The sequence below is a fragment of the Apis cerana genome, linkage group LG1 (genome assembly GCF_029169275.1).
Source record: "Apis cerana isolate GH-2021 linkage group LG1, AcerK_1.0, whole genome shotgun sequence".
Taxonomy (NCBI): Eukaryota; Metazoa; Arthropoda; class Insecta; order Hymenoptera; family Apidae; genus Apis; species Apis cerana.
The window spans coordinates 10,059,721-10,081,825 of NC_083852.1; the positions used below are offsets into that span (position 1 = coordinate 10,059,721).

General features: G+C 28.6%; 3 protein-coding genes and 2 long non-coding RNA genes across 10 annotated transcripts; 2 read left to right on the top strand and 3 right to left on the bottom strand.

Annotated features, from left to right (window-relative positions):
- The first annotated feature begins 1,683 nt into the window (after positions 1-1,683).
- On the top strand, positions 1,684-17,686 carry LOC108002970 (uncharacterized). Of its 2 annotated transcripts, XM_017064996.3 has the most exons (9): positions 1,684-1,811; positions 13,473-13,596; positions 13,722-13,826; positions 14,612-15,271; positions 15,378-15,535; positions 15,618-15,776; positions 15,867-16,136; positions 16,294-16,545; positions 16,682-17,686. In XM_017064996.3, exons 1-9 carry the CDS (start codon positions 1,689-1,691, stop codon positions 17,024-17,026), a joined length of 2,196 nt encoding a protein of 731 aa, XP_016920485.2. In that variant the 5' UTR covers positions 1,684-1,688; the 3' UTR covers positions 17,027-17,686. The 2 variants fall into 2 exon arrangements, with proteins under 2 accessions (XP_016920485.2, XP_061930281.1); XM_062074297.1 differs by lacking the exon at positions 13,722-13,826.
- Positions 9,689-16,807, bottom strand: LOC108002973 (uncharacterized). 4 transcript variants are annotated; one of them, XR_003698832.2, is made up of 7 exons: positions 16,674-16,807; positions 14,846-16,551; positions 13,477-13,866; positions 13,180-13,337; positions 10,727-10,890; positions 10,114-10,257; positions 9,689-9,977 (listed from the first exon to the last, which is right to left on the bottom strand). It is a non-coding gene; the product is annotated as an uncharacterized LOC108002973 (long non-coding RNA). The 4 variants fall into 4 exon arrangements; XR_009829610.1 differs by having other exon boundaries at positions 10,114-10,601; XR_009829608.1 differs by having other exon boundaries at positions 10,114-10,890.
- On the bottom strand, positions 17,687-18,386 carry LOC108002971 (methyltransferase N6AMT1). Its single transcript, XM_017064997.3, has one exon. It carries the CDS (start codon positions 18,384-18,386, stop codon positions 17,748-17,750), a length of 639 nt encoding a protein of 212 aa, XP_016920486.1. The 3' UTR covers positions 17,687-17,747.
- Positions 17,687-19,214, bottom strand: LOC108002972 (SNAPIN protein homolog). The gene is made up of 2 exons (XM_017064998.3): positions 18,997-19,214; positions 17,687-18,843 (listed from the first exon to the last, which is right to left on the bottom strand). Exons 1-2 carry the CDS (start codon positions 19,146-19,148, stop codon positions 18,516-18,518), a joined length of 480 nt encoding a protein of 159 aa, XP_016920487.1. The 5' UTR covers positions 19,149-19,214; the 3' UTR covers positions 17,687-18,515.
- Positions 19,215-20,122: 908 nt separating this feature from the next.
- On the top strand, positions 20,123-21,905 carry LOC133666640 (uncharacterized). Of its 2 annotated transcripts, none has more exons than XR_009831045.1 (4): positions 20,123-20,198; positions 20,373-20,481; positions 21,223-21,332; positions 21,663-21,905. It is a non-coding gene; the product is annotated as an uncharacterized LOC133666640 (long non-coding RNA). The 2 variants fall into 2 exon arrangements; XR_009831050.1 differs by lacking the exon at positions 20,123-20,198 and adding an exon at positions 20,199-20,277.
- The last annotated feature ends 200 nt before the right edge of the window (positions 21,906-22,105 follow it).

Below are 22,105 nucleotides of genomic sequence, written 5' to 3' on the forward strand. Positions count from 1 at the left end.
TCAAATAAGTTTCAAATTGAAAAAATGCAAAGTGGACATATTTCTAAAGATATTATAACTAAAAGTTTGCATTCTTTTCTGAAACCATGGTCATTTTTTTTTTTAATTTGCATTACGAAGTTACTTTTAACGATGCTATTTTTCCCTAGAATAAACTAGGAAAACAATTACTTTGTAAAGAATTAAGCTCTATAATTTAAGAGCTACCACTTTTAAATGCATTCCAAATGTAAATGGAAATAGACATTTTCTAAGAAACTGTATTTAAAAATTTACATTCTTTAGTGAAACATAATCCTTACATCATTTTATTTTTTTACATTAAGAAATACACTGAGATCACTGTAACAACACTATTTTCCCCTAGATTAAATTCTAGAAAAACAATTACTATATAAAAGTAATAACAATAAAATTTATCATTTTTCTTCAGTAACTTTTGTAAATGAGAAATGAAAAGTAGGCATTTGTAAGAAGTTAGTAAGTCATATTTTAATCTCTTACGAACTAATGAAATTAACTAAATTTTTTCCTAAAAGAAATTAGAAAAACAATTATCCAATGCAAAGATTCAAACTCAATTGACAAATATCAGTCACAAAAAAATCATTTATGAATGAAATCGCAATTAAACGTTCGTTTTATGTATTATCAGATAAAACAAAAGAATCAATAAAATCCCGCGATTATATAACTATTTCAATAAATCTTAAAAGTTTTGAGATTTTAAAATCTTATGAGCATATCTTAGCTAGAAAGCTATAATAAAAATAATACAATTACAATGATGATTTTTATATATACACGAAAATTATTTTAACGAAATCTTTGAAACGATTTGAATAATCAAAAAAAAATAAGATATTCTCAAAATTCATATTTAATCCTTGAATTAAAAAATTTTCATTCTGGAAGTATCACTTTTAAGAATTCCTCTCTAATAACATAATCATTGCATTGAGAATAAAAATTATTATGGTACAATGAATTTTCGCCAACGATCAACGATCATCCAAAAATCCTGATCTATAGAATATCGAATTTAAAAAGAAAAAAAAAACCAAAAAAACAGATTTTGAATTCTCACGAAACGAACATACTTCGTTGAACAATCTCGTGGTCTCGCAAATGCTTGCGAAATAATCGTAAAAGAATGAAAACATTTTTTCCAATTCTACTAGCAATCTCTACCCTCTTTAATTGTTCGTTTCATGCTAAAAAAAAGCGAGTAATCTGCCGACAATTATGATTCGACTATGATTCGTCTTTATAAAAGTCCACGCGCAACGAATGAACTGCTCGACTTGGACGAATCGCGCAATCGTCGGGCCGCATTGTCGTCCCCCTTTCGCAAATCGATTCGAGGAAACCGGGGCTGAAAAAAAAATTGGATTCGAGAGTTAATCGGTTAATTCACGTGGACGAGGAAAAAGGAGGGGAAGAGATATGGTTCGTGTCACATTCCAATTATCGAAGCGAATTATATTATCCGTGAGATCCGTTATATATGGGATATTTATATATATTTTATACGCAACGTAACATCGTGTTTCGTTGCGAACGCGTACATCTGGCCCCCTGGTTGCTCCTGTTGACGGTACAATTACGGCGGGCCACGGTGATGGCATGCTCTTTCCACAAGGCGGCCAGGAAAGGGGGTACAATACCTATATAAAGCTTGAATGAAGATGCTCCCAGCTATTCACTCTCACCTTTCTCACAAGCCTTGCACACGAAGCAAATCTTCCGGAGGAATCGCGAGGGAAGATCGGCAGCGTGTTCGTCTCCCGTCAAAAGGATTTCGCTCCGAGGTGAGTGTCTCAACCTTGTTCGCGTATCACGCGTTTCCTTTTAAAGGAAACCTTTAAATTTCATCTTTTATTCTCGCGTATTATATCTCGATTAAACGAAAATCGATCTTAGAGAATTTTTCGAGACGAGTCTTTTGTAATTTTTATTTCTTGAATTCTATTTTCTTTGTATCTTGCAATTAAGGAAAAGTGAGACGAGTGAGTTTCTTTTAAATATTGTCACGATATGATTCGCGTTTCTTCTTAGAAATCTTTTTTTTTTTAATTTTCGTTTGTATGTCGTGAAGTAACGTTTATCGAAACAATTCCATTTTCAGAATGTTTTAACATTTTGACATCGTTCGGAATATCGTGCGTTTCTTTGAATTTGATCTAATCTCGTTTGTATTGTAGTTGGTTTAAATTTCTTGAAATATCAATCTTGCTTCAATCATACCATGTTTCTTCTGCGAGATTTTTTTTAAATTTAATCTACTCTCTACTCTAAAAAAGATGACTTTAAATTATTCGATTTCTATCATGTTTTACATCATCTCGAGCCATAAAAATTGCCATTGTGTTTCTATTTAAAAAAAATTCCCCAATAAATGATAAAGATCGTATTTTTATTAAAAGAATTTCGCTTCAAAGTGATTATCTCAACTTTGTTCCACGCAGGGAAATCTTTTTTCTTTCAAAATTTGGCCTATTCTTTATTCTCATCAATAAGCAAAAATTGTGCTCGTGTTTAAAGGAAGAAAGAGAATGATCCACCTTTTGGTTGGATTTCCTTTTGCGAATCTTTATTTTATTAAAATATTTTTCTCAAAAAAAGTTTCATTCATCGATTCCATCCTCCAATAAACAAATTGTAAAGAGAAAGTAATGTTGACAAGTACGCGAATTTACAAATTCATTAATTATAAGATAAAGATCGATCATTTGTTGCGGTAATAAAACATGAGCAAGTTTTTTTTTTTATGGGCACTCAGTGAATCTTCACACGATGGAAAACGCATTAAAGTTGGAGGAATACGAATTCATTATGCCACGGAGAAGAAAGCGACGTTCCGTGTGCAGAATGATCGATCGTGACTGGAGCCTGATTCGTGCATTACCTGTAGAAATTCTTTACGACAAAAGATTCAGAATCTTCGAATAATTCCTTTCTTTTAATTTTACTCGTTTCAATTACTCGTTCGTATTGAATATCATTACACAGTAAACGCCTTCTTAACAGATCCTAACTATCTGATTGGATAATATCGTTTTCTAAGTTGTAAACACAATAAAAGTGCATATACATGGATATAATATTATATAGTACATCAACACAATATAATACACATATATAATATCAATACCAAACTTTTTTTCTGTTACTTTATTTCTATGACGATCATTGACCGATAAACAGAGTCGCATAAGAGAAAATTTGTATTTGTAACATTGATAAATTCAAATTTCGCGCCATAAAACTTTAATCGAGAAGGTGTCATGAAGTCGGAAATTCGAAGAATTCGAAATCGAAATCGGTAACATTCGACAATTCGAATGACAAATCAGTGTTCACGATGAATCGAAAATGGGAGAAAGTGATCGATCGCTTAACCTTATCTTCGAGGAATTATCGCGATCGATTCGAAAGATTTGTCATGCAATGCGACGAATAAAATAACTCGAATAACTCGCGGTAAAAGTGAAACTCGATGGACGATTTGTTTTGATTTTCGGAGTCTGATATGCAAATTATATCCGTCAATAGACAACTAAGCGTAATGTTTGTAAAATGAAAGAAGGCGGGATCGATTGTGACGATCGGTTAAATGGTTGGACAAAGATGAGTAAGCGTGAGAATATGAGCGCGAGAGTGAGAATACAAGTGAGAGTAAGAGTGGGAGCGAAAGTATAGGATAGGAGAGACAAAACGGAGCCGGCTCATTTTGGTCACCGCATCCAGAAGAAAGCGCACGATGTGCATACATTTTATACGTGTGTATATATACGGCGTTTCTATGCTAATCGTTAGTTCAGTGGTACTCAGAATTAATTAAAAATTATTGCTGAAATTTTCTAAGACTTGTTCTTTTGATATAAAAATTTTGACATTTCAACATGTCTTTTGATTTCTAATGAATGCTACGAAATATTAAAATTTTAAATGAGATTTAATCAGGTAAAATTTTAAATAAAATTTATATCACAAATTTCAATAGTAACTGTGTTATATCGTGGAAATTTTTAACTCTATTTTTCTTAATTATAATATCTCATTTAATACATTGAAGTATACCAGAAAAATTAAAATTCGTATAATTATTTAAAAATAAAAGCTAGATAGAATATTTTAATATTATCTCGTTGAAGCTCTGTTCGTCCGCACCGAATTCAAATTTAAAAAAAACCGCGCTTCGATCGTGACAATTTGGCGTAAAGAGCGTGCGCATGCGCATGCGCGTCACGCTCATGCTGTTGCACGCATACCTTGACTGTTATTCGTATTCCACGACCTCTGACATCCTCAGCTAAGAGCAATAGATTGAAGAAATATTTGTTTGCAGTGTTCGTTGTCCAATAAAATTACATAATTTCGTCGATGTCGCAATCTTCGTTTAAACGTTTAACGTTATTCCTTGCCCGCAGCAAAAATCCTTTAAAACGTCTTGTCCATAGAGAAAGTCATATATTATCGAGAACGATGAAAGGGAAAGTTTTTCCAAAAAACAAAATGAAAAATGATTCGAAAAAGGGGAAGGGATAATCTTTCGAAATATCACCGTAATTGGGCGTATAATTTTATTTAATTACGATGAAACAAGGGAAACGTCTTCTAACGTCGTTGCCGAATGCTTTTGGCGAATCGAATCTTCTCTGCTTTCTCCATTGCGAAGGTCGCAAGGAGACCGATTTCTCGCTTCTTTTTAGTAAAAATCAATCTTCCTTACCATATCCCTCGATCGTAGAAGCTTAATTAATTATTCTCGATTTTTTAACAATTTCCATCATTTTTCGATTCTTCGATATCGTATCTTCGACTAACTAATTTTTAAGAATTAACCAATCAATATTACACTCTTAGATTCGGTTTCGTAATAAATTCATTTATAAAAAATATACCTAATTGGTTGGCAATACCTCGACGATTCAACTATTTGACCATTAGGATACTGCCGAACGTGGGAGCAAAGTTCCCTCTGAATGTTGCAGACAATCTTCGAATTACGACACTCGATTAAATTAGAAAATGTTGTTGCAATTTATCGAGAAAATAATCGATCGAGAGACAGGTCCTATTCTCTTCTAAAAATATGCTTAAAATATTTTTCGAAAAAATAAATCTTTTTGTTTCTTCTTTATAAAAATTGGAAAAAATCGAAAGAATATTTATAATTTTATCTTATGCAATTTTTTTAATCGGTATTAATTATTTCATTATTCTTTTATAGGTTATGTCTATTTGTAAGTAACCATTATCGAAATTTTTTGGATGAAATAATCTCTTTTACAATAATTTTCTGTTAACATTTCAAATTATGCTATTTGTATTGTACTTTTCTAGTCCATATCAAAGAACTTTGTCCGGAAATAAAGCATTATTATTATTGATCAGTGACAAATCACTTATCACTGTATAAAGAACTTTTAAATTTGTTGTATTGAAATTAAATTAAAAGTCGAAAATTCGATTAAAATGAATCATTATATATATATAAATGAAAAATTTCCATTATCATTATACAATGATACATACATAAATCATTATCACTGGAAATATCCATACGTTTATAAAAAATTTGAATCTACAAAAAAAAGTATTTAAAATATAAGTTATGATATTTGAATAATATCATAATATAATAAAACAGGTTTGTTTTGTTGCAAAAATCTAATCATTATTAAGCAATGAATAATTGTAATTTATCTTACTACTTATCTTATTTTTAATCTACCTTATAATTTACATTATATTAGCAAAATTAGATCGATTACAAATCGTTTCACGATATTAATCTAATCTGTTTTTTTGAGGGAAAAGGTCGACCACCTCCGCCTACAACTGACATTGCGAAGTAGAAACCACAAGGAACAATTTGTATACGCGCGCGCGCGCATGCACACAATCGCACCACCACGTTTCACGAGACGCGTAAGGCAATCGATGTCCTCGTAACCCAGACCTATAGGACGTAACTGCTAGTTTTCACTAGCAGATCTCTCGCAACCATCTATGAACGATCTTCTCATTTCTTCTTTCATCTTTTCTCGTTAGCACGATTCACGTGTGACTGCGACAGCATGAAATTTTCATTCCTGATAACTTTTAGAAAACATGTTACAGAAATAGATATCTAATTATCAAAACTTCTAACTTGCTTTCTAATTGTATTTTTTTTTTTTGTTTATAAGGATACGACTTTTTTTTTAAAAAAATGAATGTTGAGAAGGAAACTTTTAATCACTAAAATGATTCTTGAAAATAATTCTATGAGAGTTTTATTCCCAAGATTTGCAGCTTTGGAATAGGAAAATTATTTCTCATTAACAGAAATAGGTAAAAATTTTCAAAGAGTTTCATTTTCAATGCAATATTCGCGTGATGAATTATTGTCAAGAAGACAATAATTTTTTTTTTTAAAGTTTACATTGTATAAAAGAATTTACATTGGATAAAAAGAGAGATAGAATGAAACAGCACTTCGTCAAACACGAATTTAAATTAGTCAATACATAAATAAATAATTAATTCAATACATAAATTTCAAACGATATATATTTGTAGCAACTTTTATTTTAGTTTTCTTTAGAATCGATATTTCGAAGGATTCTCACGAATAAATTATAAAAAACGAAGCATACAAAAGCAAAATTATAACTGTTTGTTTTCTTCAAATGCAAAAAACAATTCAAACGTTTCTTTTTCAAAGAAAAGTAAATGTAAAGCTAACAAGACTTTAAATAATGATTTGATAACCACGAAAAAATATGCAAGAAATATGAGACAGACTTGCCTTGACATAATCGAATTTCATCTTACAAATCAACACAGTTAAGAAATATTACATCGTGTAATAAGTCACTATTTAACGTGTTGCTTATTACGAAATTCAAATAATGAACAAGTATTCTTATTATTAAGATGCCGCATCTAGTCGAAAAATCAAGACGCAGAAACGTTAAAACCGCAGCATCTCAAGTGCACGTTACACTTGCTCAATCCTTCTTCCCGCAAACGACTACCTTAGCCAAACGATTTAAATTTCGCGAATTTTCTGCGACAATTATGTTAAGTCTCTCGACATTAACCTGTCTCTATTTCGAATCAGAGAATTAGAGAAAATTAAATGTTATCTCTATTTTTCTTACACATCTATCACTGTGTTTTATTTCTATTCTTCTCTATTGCTAATCTATTGTGGTGAAAATATTCAGTATTCAAAATTATATGATTGTAATTAGAATTAGGATCAATGCCAATATTGAGTCTATTGATAATAGTACAAATTAAAGAAATCGATATCTTTTTAATATAATATTATTAAAATAAAACTAAATAGATTTTTATTGAAAAAAATCTGTATTCTTCAGTTACTTCTATTTATATTATATATTATATATATATATATCATTACAAATTAAATGAATTAATTATTAATTCATTGATTGCAAATGTTTTACAAGGAAAATTAAATATACATACATTACAATATATAGTCAATTACGAAAATCTTTATACATTATCTTATAAAAAAATCTAATTCGAAGAAAAATGTTAATTTTGACAAAAATTTGTGTATATGTAAAGAACAATCGATTACACATGAAGTAATTAATTTTTCAAAAGAAAATATTTTTGAATACATGAAATTAATCCTCTAAAATTTCTATAATTTTCTCACTTTTTAATACAATTTCATTTGAGTATATTTTTCACAATATTATAATAAAGCATTAAAACTTGAACACTTTATGATAAAAAACTATCTTATGATAAAAAATTATCTTCTATCGTATTCTATCTTATTATTACAAAGTTAAGAGAATATATTTAAGAGAATCATAAAACTAATAACTTTAAAGATTTCATTTAAGCAAACATAAATTTACATATGCTAATAAAAAGATTATTTCATGTACAAATATTTTCATGCGAAATTAAATTTATTTAATTTAAAGATTGATTCTAAAAATAAAAATAAAAATTAGTATAAAGAAACTCTTAATTCTTAAATATTTTGAAAAGCAATGAATGATCAATACTTTTTTGCCACTTTTTCTTGAATGATCAATACTTTTTTCCCACAATATAATTTCCACGAGGTCAGGATATGCCCGCAAACATTAAACGAGTCCTCGTCAATTTTCAATCTTTCACGATCGTAAGGAATTAAGTTTACGCATTAAAAGAGAAAGGCCGATAAAATATCCCATTAACCCGATAACAACATAAAAGAAGTCTCAGGGAAGCTACTTATAAATCTCCGAAATATTCTTCCGGGGAAGACACAGGAAATAAACTCTGCCCATCTATATCTGACAATGAGATCCATTAATCGAATTCTCAATTAATATATTGGCAGAAACTTTCTCTAGAGTTCTTCATTTTCTTCTTTTTTTTTATCCTGATGTCAATCATTATTAATGAAAACAATGATTACTTTGATAAACTGATAAAAATACACTGTTGAAACGTTGAATAGTTTCCAAAAAAAAAAAAATGATAAATAATTGAGAATAACGAGCAACATCGAGGTAGAACTAATTAATTAATCAAATTTTATATGGAATACGTAGAACATTTGAAGTTTTCTTTGTGTCTATTGTACTCACTTATGATGATGAATCAGCCAGAAAATCACATTCTATTTTAATTTAATCGCAGTCTTATTTGTGCAATGCATTTCATTAATTTCTAAATTCATATTTATAAACTGGAACATTCTCAGGCATTTGATTATTATAGATATACATTGTATTTCTCTTCCATTTCTTCTTTTTAATAATTTCGTCTTGTATGATTTTATATGATTATACAATAAATTGTATCATATATGATCGAATTTAAATCGTCTCTAAAATCGTTCTTTCTCAATTTGTCTTCAATTTATATACTTTGTTATTAATGATTACATGAATATTTAATAATATATATATTTTCTCCATAATCAATCATTGTATAACTTCATTATTATGCATAAAAATTTTTATCTCGTTATTTACCGATTATTAAATTAAAGTTATCTTAATGTTGTTCAATTTCTTCCACATTAATTATACTTTAATATTACGTAGTGACAAATATAACTATATTTTAATCTATATATCACTACTTTAATACTTTAAGTATACAAATAATTTGGACAAAATTGCAGATATTATTTTAAACTCTTTTAAATCCCAGCTGTCAATTATTTAAATTTAATATTTTATAGTCTTTTAAGAATAACTAGCTTTTTTAAATTACTCCACATAGATCTAACTCCACTAAGATCAAATCAAATTATAATTGGTAGATTATATGTAAATAATAATAATAAACGTAAATAATAATAAACGTAAATAATTTTATGGAAAACATAGATACTTTTCAACCGATAGAATTGATAGAAAATACATCTTATAATTAGATGTAATGAAACCTTATAACTTCATAGGTCAATCTGATTTAATTTAAAAATAAAAACGGTACTTCAATATAATTTTCTTATGCAATGTTAAGAAAATATATATTCCATGAATACATTAATAACAATCTTTTCAAACTTTTCTTTCTTCTACTGGAACTTTTATGAATATAACAATCTCAATTTTTGCAATTCACAATATCACACTGTGTAACCATTTTTATTCAGAATATTGATTGAATTTATTTTCTAAAAAATAGAGAAACGAAAAAAATGTTCGTTTATGATCATTTATGTTCGTTTATGTTACATTGACATTAAAAGATATCTTATGTTCGTAGACATAATAAGTGGATGATAAATCCAAATTGGGGATAGAAAAATCTTGAAAATCGTTTCCATTGATCGAAACAGAGGGAAAAGAAATAGCAGTCTTGCTTTGCGCATACTGTGCAAAAGCATTAATCGACTTTCACCTTTCACCTTGGTGAAGCACGATTCGCCGGTTGACTTCTCGAACTCTTTGCTCGACAGAGGGACGAAGAACGTTGCCATGTGGATATTTCTACAGGGAAGAATCGCTAGGTCAGAATGCTATCAGCGCCATGAGCACGTCACGATTCGGTTTCACCGTCGACCAGCCATCGGTAAATCGATGGTGGAAAGCATTCAAGGATCTAGCCAAGTATTCGTAACTTTACCTTCGTTGAAAGCGACAGTGCTGCGAATTTCCCTTTGTTGCAACTTCTCCTCGGTATCCTTAACGCAATACTTTTTACCCTTTCGAGTCACGAACTGTATCGATTTTTCTTTTATTCTTTTTCTTGAAATTTCATATTCTTAACCTGTTTAAGAATATACATATGTGTACATTTAGTTTTTTTCTTAATTAAAATTATTAAAAAAATTAAAATTTATTAAAAAACATAGAATTTTTTAATAGTAAAAATAGAAACAGTAATAATATATTTTTTTTTTAATTTGACAAGCATTGCTTTGAAAGTATGATCTTTGATGTTTTATAATAAAATATATTCCTGAAAAAATTAAATTGTTGTATTGTATCTGATCTGTATATACAATTTGGTTTATTTTTTTTTTTTATTGATGTTAGAACATTCAATTTTTCTTGTAACTTTCAAGAATGTGTTTCTTTAAGTATTTTGGGCTATTCCACAAAATTGATTACCTAATAATAAAAAATTATTAAATTATAAATTAATTATATCATGGATATTATATTATTATTTTATAATTATAGAATAAGTAATTTTATGGTTATATAAAAATATCAGTTTTTTGAATAAATATCACCTCTATTTTACAGAGAATATAATAGTAAAAATTTCAAAGAGTACTGAGACACTCTGTTGAAATGAAATTTGTCAAGCTATTTCTCTGTAAATCTTAAAATTTGTTAAGTTTTCCAGTTCTTTAACATCCAATTAAAACATCCTCCTTTTCTTAAATTAAATAATCTAAAAAAATAGAAAAATAAACTTATTAAATTTTTCTGTGGTCTTCAATTATATTATTCTATTAAAATAAAAATAAAAATAAAAAATACAATAAATTAATATTACATAACTTAAAAAAAAAATCTAACTCATCAAATAGTAAGAGAATAGTAAGAGAAATCGATGAACTTCAATTACACATATAAACAATTTGATTACATCATATGACTTGATGAATGACTTGGTTACATATTGCTTGTTTTTTAATATTTATATACATATTAAATATATTATCAATTAAAAATATTCAAAAATATTCTTATAATAGAAATAACATTTTCTCAATATCAGAAAACATTTCTTATAAATATATAAATATAAATAGAGTATCATAAAAATATGGGATACTTTTAAAATAATAATCATAAAATATAAATATTTCTACTTTTTATAGAAAGTGGATTTACTATTAGAACATAGCTTCTTTATTTATTTTATAAACAGAAAATTATAATTATAACATGATCTACAATAAGAATTTAAAAGTACTGCTATTTGATTAATATATGGAAACATAAAAATTAACGTACAAAAATATCGGTTGAATGTTAATTATTGAATTAATTTTTATAATCTTATTATTGTTTTTACTGCCCAATAAATACCAATAAAAACTTCAACCATATTTATATTCCAACTTTCGTGTTTATTTCGATTTCTATAATCGTCCCTTCAAAAGTATCCCATTGAAATAAATTAACAACCTGTACAAATGAAGTTCTTCTGTATTACAAGTATTACGACAATAACAGATCAAAGTTAAATATACATCTCTTCTTTCCAATGGCAAACAATCGTCACGCAAATGCAAAGGCATTTCGTGCACGGTTAAAGATTGACGGTTCACGCTACTCCTACGCAAATAATTTGCAACCGAACAAACATGCTTACTTTCTCCCTCACGTTGGATCCTCAATCAAGCAACAAACGAAGGAGAAAAATAGAGGGAGGGAAAAAAAACAAACCTTCCAATTTTTTACTATACAGTAAACTTGATACAATGTAATATTGTACGTATCTAGATAAATACGTGAAAGCTTAAGAAAGAGAGAACCAGGTCAAAAAATTGAAGAATCGCCAGGAGGTATCGTTACGTCATTTTTATGATTCCCGGTGAAACGAAAAGTCTTTTCTCCGTCAAAAGATGTTAATTAGTCGTGAATCGACTTGTGCATCGCCTCTTTTCGACCGCAGTCTCCGAATTACCGAGATAAGAGAGCAAAAGGATTACGAATCCTCTCGTAATCCCGATGACGAAACGTTCTAACACCGACGTACGTGAGAAGAAACGAGACAATCATGGAAACGGCCTTTCTCAGGACCAGAAAATTATGTATTTAACGATTGTACTTCTTCGAGATACTCTCGTTAAGATTTCTGTCGAAATTATGACGAAACGAAAGAGATGAGACGATTCTATACCTCGTTCAGTTTCCACAATATTTATAAATTTCGATCTTTGATTATTCACTTCGGTTGGCTCCAATTAAATAGAGTAATCGTCGGTATCCATTGTTTTTTTTTTTTTTTTACTCACAAAGAACGAGTTCACAGCCTTGAATTATTTGCGCGAGAAAAATGCAAGGTTCCACGTTTTCACTAACGACATCGATCATTATTAATCGGATACGTAATTTTACGAATGAAATTTTTCTAGTGGTGTACATTTTCTAATGTCTCTAATTGAAAATAAACTTTTTTATGAATATATTATACGAGAATAATTGTTACATTCATTTATGAAAAATAATTTTTGAAGATTGGCTAGAAAAATTATATTTTTAATAGATTGTGGATATATTTAAAAATAAAATTTCCTCGAGTTGCTTTCGAAAATATTTCTTACGGATGAACATTCCGTTGAGAATCACTGAGTGATAGTAATTTTTATTACCAGTAAGTTACTTTATTAGTGAACGGCCAACAAATATACTTTTGCAAGAAATATTCTCGAAAGCAAATGAGAGAGTTTTACTCTTAAATGTAATTTTCACGCTCAAATGATTTTGATTTGATTTGGATTTTCTTAAAAATATTCCTGAAAATAATATTCTCGAGAATAATTTATTTTCAATTATTCAATTATTCCTAAAATATTCCTAATGTTAATTGAAGAATTGAAAATCATAATTAATAGAAAATGAGACTATGTTACAGTTTCATATTATTTTATATAGAAAACTGCTCTTTTTTGCTCTTTTTCTCAATTTACAAATATAAATATTTCTTAAATTATTTCATGCAACTTACGCCATTATGATTCTCGTCCGTCAATTCTATCCAGAATAATCAAAATATTCCATTTAGCATTTCAAAACATCCAAGAAATATCTCAAATTTTATTCTTTTCTTTGTGCCATTTTTTATTAAGAAGATTAAATTGGACCTGATTCTAAAACTCTCCGACTCTGTTTAAAACATAAAAGATATAAAATTTTAAATATATCAATGTATCTTGTGAAAAGACTATTAAATAGAATATTTTTATCATCATAAAACATAAAATAGAAAAGAGAGAGAGAGAGAAAAAGAGAAAATGATAGTTACAGGTAAAGAGGATGAAGGAGATCATAACATTCCTGATCGCAGCTGGTCTGGCCGTGGCTCTGGGTCAAGAATACGGAGGAGGACATGCTTTGTTCGTCAGAACATCGCCATCCGGAGATGGTAAGCGAGATACGAGTCGACTCGCAGAGTCTACTCAACTACGATCGATTGTGAAGGAGAGAAAGCGATAACGTAGGATAAAGACTTAGCGAATTTGATCAAAGCAATCGTTTGAAATCCATTAGCGCACTCGAGAGTCCAGCGAGCTGCTCCGGTATCGCCTGCAGATGTGATGGCGCAAAATATCCTAGAGTGGATTCAAGGGATCTACCGGCAGGGTGCACGTAAACGTACGTTCTCCAGAAGGATCAACTCCTCTCGAGATATATCCTAGAAATTAAAAGAGGAAACATTATAAAACAATTCTAAATTTTTATTCTTTTTATTTCCTCTTTTGATCTCTTCAAGTTCTCTAATGCACATATTATAAGTCGTTACTTTCAATTACAAATGTTTTTATAAGATAATAAAAACTAGAAACTCACTAAAGAAAAATATTCCAGGGAAATATAATGATAATTCGAATATTTGTAAGGTGATACAATAGAAATAATAATTAATTGAATAAATGGAAAAATACATAAATAAATAAGCATGTTAATAGTTAATAGCTACGTGACGCTATTATCGTGTCACCACAGTCATTAATTTTAAAACGTATGTACATAGAGATGTGAAGAGATTAAAATCTCTATTTAAATAGAAACGGAAATTGCACCCTGATATTTCAACGATCAGTGGCTCATGTTCAAAAGACATTTCCACGGATTAGAAACAATAACCATTATTATAAAAATGCAATTAACCAAACTTTAACGAGAACACGCACGCTTAGTAGCAATTTTACACTGCATACCGTTCATAGAACATTATATATAAATTGCACATCTTATGTAGACAATTGATTAAATTTCGAATAACAAGTGTGGCTTTAACTTGTAAAAAAACGCATAAAGATGCATCTGTAAGAATGAATAAAAAAATTATTTTATTAAAAATGTAAACAATATCAAGCTACACGATTCGTAATTGTCAAGCGGCGATATCTCGTAATCTAAAATCGTTTCTCTTGCAGCTCGTCAACAGTCGGATCCTCCAGGATATCTACCACCGTATAGCACCCAAAGACCGCTGGAAAGACCTCGACCATTTCAGCCGCCTTCGACCAGTCAGCCACCAACCTACACAACTCCTGCTCCAGTGACAAATTATCCTTACCAGAGGCCATCTGGTCAACCAACTACACCACAACCACCATTCTCCACTCAAAAACAAACGTATCTCCCGCCAAGCAAACAACCATACGTACCATCGTCTTACAATCCTCGTCCTAGCGAGACACCTTCCTATTCGAACGTTGGTTCTTCCGCTTTTCCACCATATAGTTCAACATCTCGGCCATCCACATCCATTCAAACATCTGGCTATTCAGGTTCTGGTGGAATCTCGACAAATTATGGTTACACATCTAACTTTCCTGCTACTTCCACACCATCCGGTTTCTCCACTACTTACGATTACTCGACTCAGAGACCAAGTCCTACATACATAGAACCATCTACTTATAGACAGCCTTCTGCTGGATATCCTTCGCCCAATGGATATTCATACGATCAAGGTGGATATCCTTCCTCATCGGGATTCCCCTCTTCTACTCCTGGTGGAGCATTTCCTCCTCAGACTGGCGGTGGAACCACTAGACCAAGCAGACCACCCAGTGGTCCTAGCGGACAAGGTACTATGTTTTCGATTGCTTTCTCTTTTCGAAGCTAGATAGATTATATTCGATGACAAAGCAAGTCACGAAGAGATCGTAATTCATATTTTATTCGTCATTGTAGGAACAAGCGGTTCTGGAACGACAATAAGTGAAGGTGCGACGGAAGATGATTTAAAACATCCTCCACACATTCATTCCCTCGATGTGGAGTGCAGTAAGACTATGATGACTATCAACATCGAGTTCAATCGCGCTTTCGATGGTGTTATTTATTCGAAAGTAAATAAGGAATATGATATTTTGGATTGTCATGTATTCATCTTTATCATTCATTTTATACTCATCCTTTATATATTCGTAGGGATTTTATACGAATCCAGAATGTAGATATGTCGAACAAAATTCTGGGCAAACGAAATATTCGTTCACAGTCAGTTTGGATTCTTGTGGTACTCAATTCATCAACGATTTCGCAGGTGAAGCTGGTCAAGCGTATCTTGAAAATGTTCTAGTTTTGCAGGTAAAATTTCATTTCAAACTTCGCATAATTTCCATAAAATTTGAATCACTTAACTTTTTTGCGATATCTTTTTTTCTTCTCTTTGTTTAGAACGAACCAGGAATACAAGAAGTTTGGGATACAGTGCGAAGAGTTCGTTGTCTGTGGGAAGGGAACATCAATAAGGCCTTGACGGTGAACTTCTCAGTGGATATGTTGAATCAGGAAATAGTGACGTTCAGCGGTGACACAGCAACCGCTAAATTGGATATACAAGTGGGACGAGGACCATTCGCGCCTACTGCCGATGGACTCGTTAAAATCGGAGAAACCATGACTTTAGTTGTATCTGTAGAAGGAGATCCTGGCTTCGATCTTCAGGTAACAATATTTTTTTATATTAATTTTAATTCACTTTTAATTTTGTCTTCATTTTTCCTTATTAAAAATAAATAATAAATAAATATAAAAATATAAAAATAAATAAAAGAATAAATATACACATAGCTTTTTTTAATGAAAATCTGCAAATTTCAAGGTACACGATTGTATTGCTCGCGACGAATCTTCGACCAATACGCTACAGTTAACGGACGAAAGAGGTTGTATATTGAAACCGAAATTATTCGGTGCGTTCCAAAAGACAAATGATACCGGAAATACAGGAGCATCGATTATTGCTTATGCTTACTTCCAAGCTTTCAAATTCCCCGATGTGATGGATCTATTCATCGAATGCAACGTGGAACTGTGTAAAACCGATTGCGAGCCTTGTCCAGAAATAAATCAGGTATTCCTGTGATATTCAATTATATTTAGTTATATAAAGTATTATAAAATTTTTTTAATTTTTTATTATAATTAATTACTTTAATGAATCGAATTAGTTTATTGTAAAAAAAACATTGTATTTATAACCTTTCCAGCAAATTGAACCGGGTAGACGGCGACGTTCCATAATGTATACACCATCGAATACGACATCTAACGGTACAGCTGTGTTACTATCTGATTCCATACGTATCGGTCGTGGTTTTAGAGTAATCATGGTGGACGACTTAAGCAAAGCTAGCAATCAAGTTTTGGAACAACTTGAAGAAACTGCTATCGAAGAAGTAGCGAGAAATTCAATTAACGTTTGCATGACACACAGTGGTTTTTACACCGCTATATCATTCTTTTTAACTACTATTCTTGTGACTACCATCAGTGCAGTTACGCTTTACGTCAAGTTACAACGAGTATACGGATCGAAAGCCATTTATTCGTAAAAATTTGGTCTCGAGAATGATCATAGGTGATAGACAAATGTTACGGTGATAATTGATCATTTTTCATTATAAGCTCAGATTTTTATTCGTGTTTATATTTCGTATTACGTTTCATTTTGATTCCTCGATAATCGAGCGAGTAACAACGAATTGTAAAAATAGGAAACGATACGAAAGATATGAAAAATATTTTAGGATCGTAATAACTTGCCATTTTAGCGACATATCGAGGCATTTATATATTTTCGTTATTTCATCGCAAATATCGATAACATCGTTAACTTTACAGCCATATTTCCTATACCGATGTACGTAATGTCCATCTTTCGTATTTTAATGAATTTTTTTTTCTTTTAGATATGAAATGACAATAGATTTTATTATTAGATACTTCTTATATCATTCGAATATTTTTATCTATTAGCAGTATTTGATAGCCGAATATACATTGCGAAAAATACGATGTTTAATTAGATACTTTACTAGACTGACATTTTTTTCATTAGAGATAATCGTTGATGAGTACAAGTTTCACAAGATTAAGAATAAAACTGTATAGGATGAAATATGATGAATAATATATATATATATATATATAATATATATATATATAATGTAAAATAGTAAAAAATTGAAATAAAAAATAAGAAAGTTGCAAAATTTTCGTTACTAAAATTTTTTAATTAATTACACACAAAAACATATATATGACGAAGATATTTTACTTTATTTTTTTAAAACGTAATATGTACAAATGTTCTCCCCTTATTTTTCTTTCTAATATTATTTTACCTGACATATTTAAATCCATAAATGTACGTAAAATGTATTCAGGATCATTTTCTTTAATAACCAATAGATAAAATGTCCCTGTATCCGATAGAATATCGGGAATTTTAGGAAATACTCGCTCCATAACCTTTCTACCACTTTTACCACCTGCCCAAGTCTTAAATAATATCTGCCTATTCAAAATTTCATCATCACTGGTCACCACATATGGTGGATTAAATACTATGATATCAAAAACACAATCACTACGTAAGAAACTTAATAAATCCATTTGTACAGTATCTATCTCTACCAAATTTTGCGCAGCAGTCTTTTTTGTAACTTTACACGCATTAATATTAATGTCAATTGCAAGATAGTAGGATTGGCAGTATATTTTCAATGCCATTGCCAATGCTGTAATTACAATACCAGATCCACTACCTATCTCTAAACACATCACAGGTTTTGTAACTTTTAGGACCTCTAAATCAGCTTCTAAGGCATCTATCAAGAGGAAAGAATCCTCTGATGGTTCATAAACTGATTCCAAATCTTTATCCGATAATTTAACTATCGGTGTATTCATGATATATTAATGGAAAATAGATTGTTATAAGAATTTTTATATAATTTTTTTCTTTTTTAAATAACTTTAGATTAAATATCAAACTAATAAGACATATCACAATTAACTTATATTTATCATAATTATGATTCATTCATGTTCTTTAGAAATATTAGTTTCTTGTTCTATTTCCACTTGTTCTTCTTTATTTAAAATATTAGAGGTATTTCCATATGAAGAACTGTGATCCAATAAAGCTTTCCTCTTTGCTGTATTCTTCTCCACTGCTTGATGAATTTTATTTAATCGCTCTTGTGTACTTTGTAAAATGTTACTGACAATGGTAATTTTGTGTTTAGCATTAATTAGCTTTTTAACATAAGAATCAGTTTCCAATGGGCACTGCAATGCTTCACTGATTCGTTGTAATTCTTCTGTCAATGATTCAATTCTCTGCTTTAATTCTATTTGACATATCCTATGAAAATCATGAATAATCATTGACATAATAATGTTTCAAATTTTATCAGTGCTTGATTATTCGAAAAAGGTTTGATATCATATCGATGATGTTATGAATATTTATATTTATTCTTATACATAACACATATAAAAAATAAAAATTGCATACCTCGTGGCACGAATTCTTTCATCTAATTGATCCACTGTAGGTTTCAGAAGACTCATAAGACCTTCTGTCAAAGCATCTCTCGTTGGATTTTCACAAAAATCATCTATTTTGTCATCGATAGACGTATTATCACTTGCTGTGTCCACGTCCATGTTTTACCATAGACAAAACACAAAATAGATGTGATATGCAATGCTTTTTCTAAGGAATTCAAGAGTCACCTAACCTTTTTATCATTTTCGTACCAAATGTAACATTATATTTAATGTAATAAATAATTTTAATTTTAATAATTATAATTGAAATTAAAATCTAATTTTAATTTTATGAAAATTATATAAAAAATAAATAAAAATATTTTATAACCAAAATATAAAAATCTATATTTTTAGATTTGATTATTATCATTATATGTATATAATTTAAATAATTAGAAAATAATTCATTAATCATTCTGTGCATAATATTCATAATCGTTTCCAATTTTATTGCGTTTTTAACATATAAATAAATTATAAATTCTTAAAATATTATTCTTAATGTGACAATATTGATTTTTTTATTCATGTAATAATAAATAAATAATCATTTTCTAATGCAAAAAATTATAATTTATAAATTATAATTCATAATTTAGAAGAAAAATTTAATATATTTAATAATTCTTAAGTAAGATATTATTAAAAATTTAGAAAAATGTTATTATATAATGAAATCAATATAAAAATATATAAATATAAATTATATATATTAAATATACTATAAATGAAATTTTTATATAATTTTTCATTTTTATTGATATAAATTCTTCGCTTAAGAGAAAAAAAACTATAAAATAAATATTTTTTATTATATAGCTTTTTCAAAAATTTAATAATTTATATTTAGATGTAAATTATTGTTTCAGATTAAAACAATTTTAAATATTCAATCTTATATTTTTTTAAATTCTTCAATAATTTTTTAATAATTTTTATATTAAATTAATTATAATAATCTATTTCTATTATTTTTAATTGATATTTTTATGAAAATTTGATATACGAAAATCTAAAATATAATGAATTATATTTCAATTTTCGCGCGGCTGTAAATGAGAATCGTGTTTCAGCCAATCAAGAAGATGCTAAAATCTAGCGGCAACACGAATCAGTGCGCATCATATTGCGCATTTCATTAGTCTATAGTTGAAAATCATGGTGGTAAGTTTCGTTGTGCCGGCAGAAGTGTAATTACACAAAATTTTTATTAATATGATTTTATTAATGTTATATTACGATTGTAATTAAGTTTAATTATATATTATTATACTTTGTTTAATTAATATGTGTTTATTTTATCATTATTATATCAGAATTGAATGTTTTTTGTTACAGATTATCATTTAATTGCAACTTCGATGGCGGGATGGTTTTGAAAGTAAAGCAATAATTTTTGCATATATCATAATAATTAAAAAAATTCGACAAATTTTATGCAAATGTGGTAAGATTTTTGTCATTTGAATAAAAATAATTACTATAAATTTTTTGTCTTTTTATGTATGTGGAATAGGAAATAGCTCGATTATTATAATTAATTTATATATATATTCTATACATATTTCATACATATATTTTCATACATTTTTTTCTTAAATGTGACCATCTGGACGTTCCTGCGTTATCTTATTTTTGTTTTGATCTTATATTCAACGTCCTAAGGCTGAAAACATTATAATTGTTTTTCCAAGAAATTGACTGTTTACGTTCGTGAAACCGCTCGACACATTCGACTTGTCGAATTGTAAACATATCCCCTCTCCATTTTGTAATTCGATATATCTAAATACGTACGCCGAATATCATTTTGTTGTCGAAACTCGTACTCGTTAGACGCTCTGTATCGAATGTGAATAATTTATTGCGCAATATATATTTGATAGTTATTCTTTTATATTATTTTGTTATGCTATTATTTTATATTATTGTTGTGTTGTTATTGTGTTAATATTAATATTTGTTTTATTTATTAAATATTATTATAGTTGATAATTATTTGAAGAATAATTTATTCTCCTTTTTTTTTATTCATCATTTTATTCATTCGACCATTACAATTAACTCACATTAATTTATATTATGAGATTTTAAAATAAAATTTGATAAAATATTGCTTTATTTTTATTTATTAATTTAATTTTATATACTTCATATATTTATTTCAAAGATTTTTTTTTTTGTTCAGATAAATCGATTCCTGAGATTACTTTAGGCGGGAAAAAGCATCAATATGGACGCCATGATGACATTTATATTTTATGGAGAAAAGATAAAGTTTTAATTTCGAAAAAAAATGTAAGTACATATATAATTATAATTATTATATTGATTATGAAAATATGAAAATGATGATAGAAAAGTTTTTGAAATAATTTATAATTTGCTAAATTGTTTCTTATAAATTTTGTATAAAAATTTTGCAAATATTTTCGAATATTTATAATAAAGTACGTATTATTAATTTTAATAATGAAATAATTTAATAATGAATATTTAAAACGTAATTTTTTTAAAAATAATAGTATCTTTCTTAACAAACGCTCGATAAGAAAAAAGAAAGGAAATGAAAATATTTTGTTTTCTTTTATAACTCTCCTTTCTCCATTAATGTAATTTTATTTTCAGATCATGGTGGTCTTAATGCAGTTTGTAGAGTTAATTTTTATTTCGCAAAAGTATTTTTTGTTTTTTTTTAGAGCTTAATACCTTTGTGAAATGAATTTAATTATAATAATTAAATTCAATGCTTGTTCGATGATATAAATGAATGCATTAATAATTTCTAATTTTTATTTTTTTATTTTAAATATTCATTTTCGTTAGTCATATTTTTTTCAAAAATAAGACGATCCTCCACCACGCGAAGAGGTAATTATTTTTTCATTGTTTTTTTATTCTATTTATTCTATTCTATTTTTATTCTATGAAAGATAGAAACATTAAAAAATTTCAATTTTTAAATTTTAAATTTTTAATCAAAAATATCATTATTGTTATTATTTTTATTATATATATATATATATATGATATTATTATTATATATATATATTTTACATTTTACATATTAA

Excerpts from the sequence above, each read along its gene's own strand:
- LOC108002970 (XM_017064996.3), top strand. The coding sequence starts at position 1,689 with ATGCTCCCAGCTATTCACTCTCACCTTTCTCACAAGCCTTGCACACGA. Across the intron at positions 13,597-13,721 it reads AACATCGCCATCCGGAGATG|CGCACTCGAGAGTCCAGCGA; the intron begins GTAAGCGAGATA and ends GAAATCCATTAG. Across the intron at positions 15,777-15,866 it reads AAAATGTTCTAGTTTTGCAG|AACGAACCAGGAATACAAGA; the intron begins GTAAAATTTCAT and ends CTCTTTGTTTAG.
- LOC108002971 (XM_017064997.3), bottom strand. The coding sequence starts at position 18,386 with ATGAATACACCGATAGTTAAATTATCGGATAAAGATTTGGAATCAGTT.
- LOC108002972 (XM_017064998.3), bottom strand. The coding sequence starts at position 19,148 with ATGGACGTGGACACAGCAAGTGATAATACGTCTATCGATGACAAAATA. Across the intron at positions 18,844-18,996 it reads GAAAGAATTCGTGCCACGAG|GATATGTCAAATAGAATTAA; the intron begins GTATGCAATTTT and ends TGATTTTCATAG.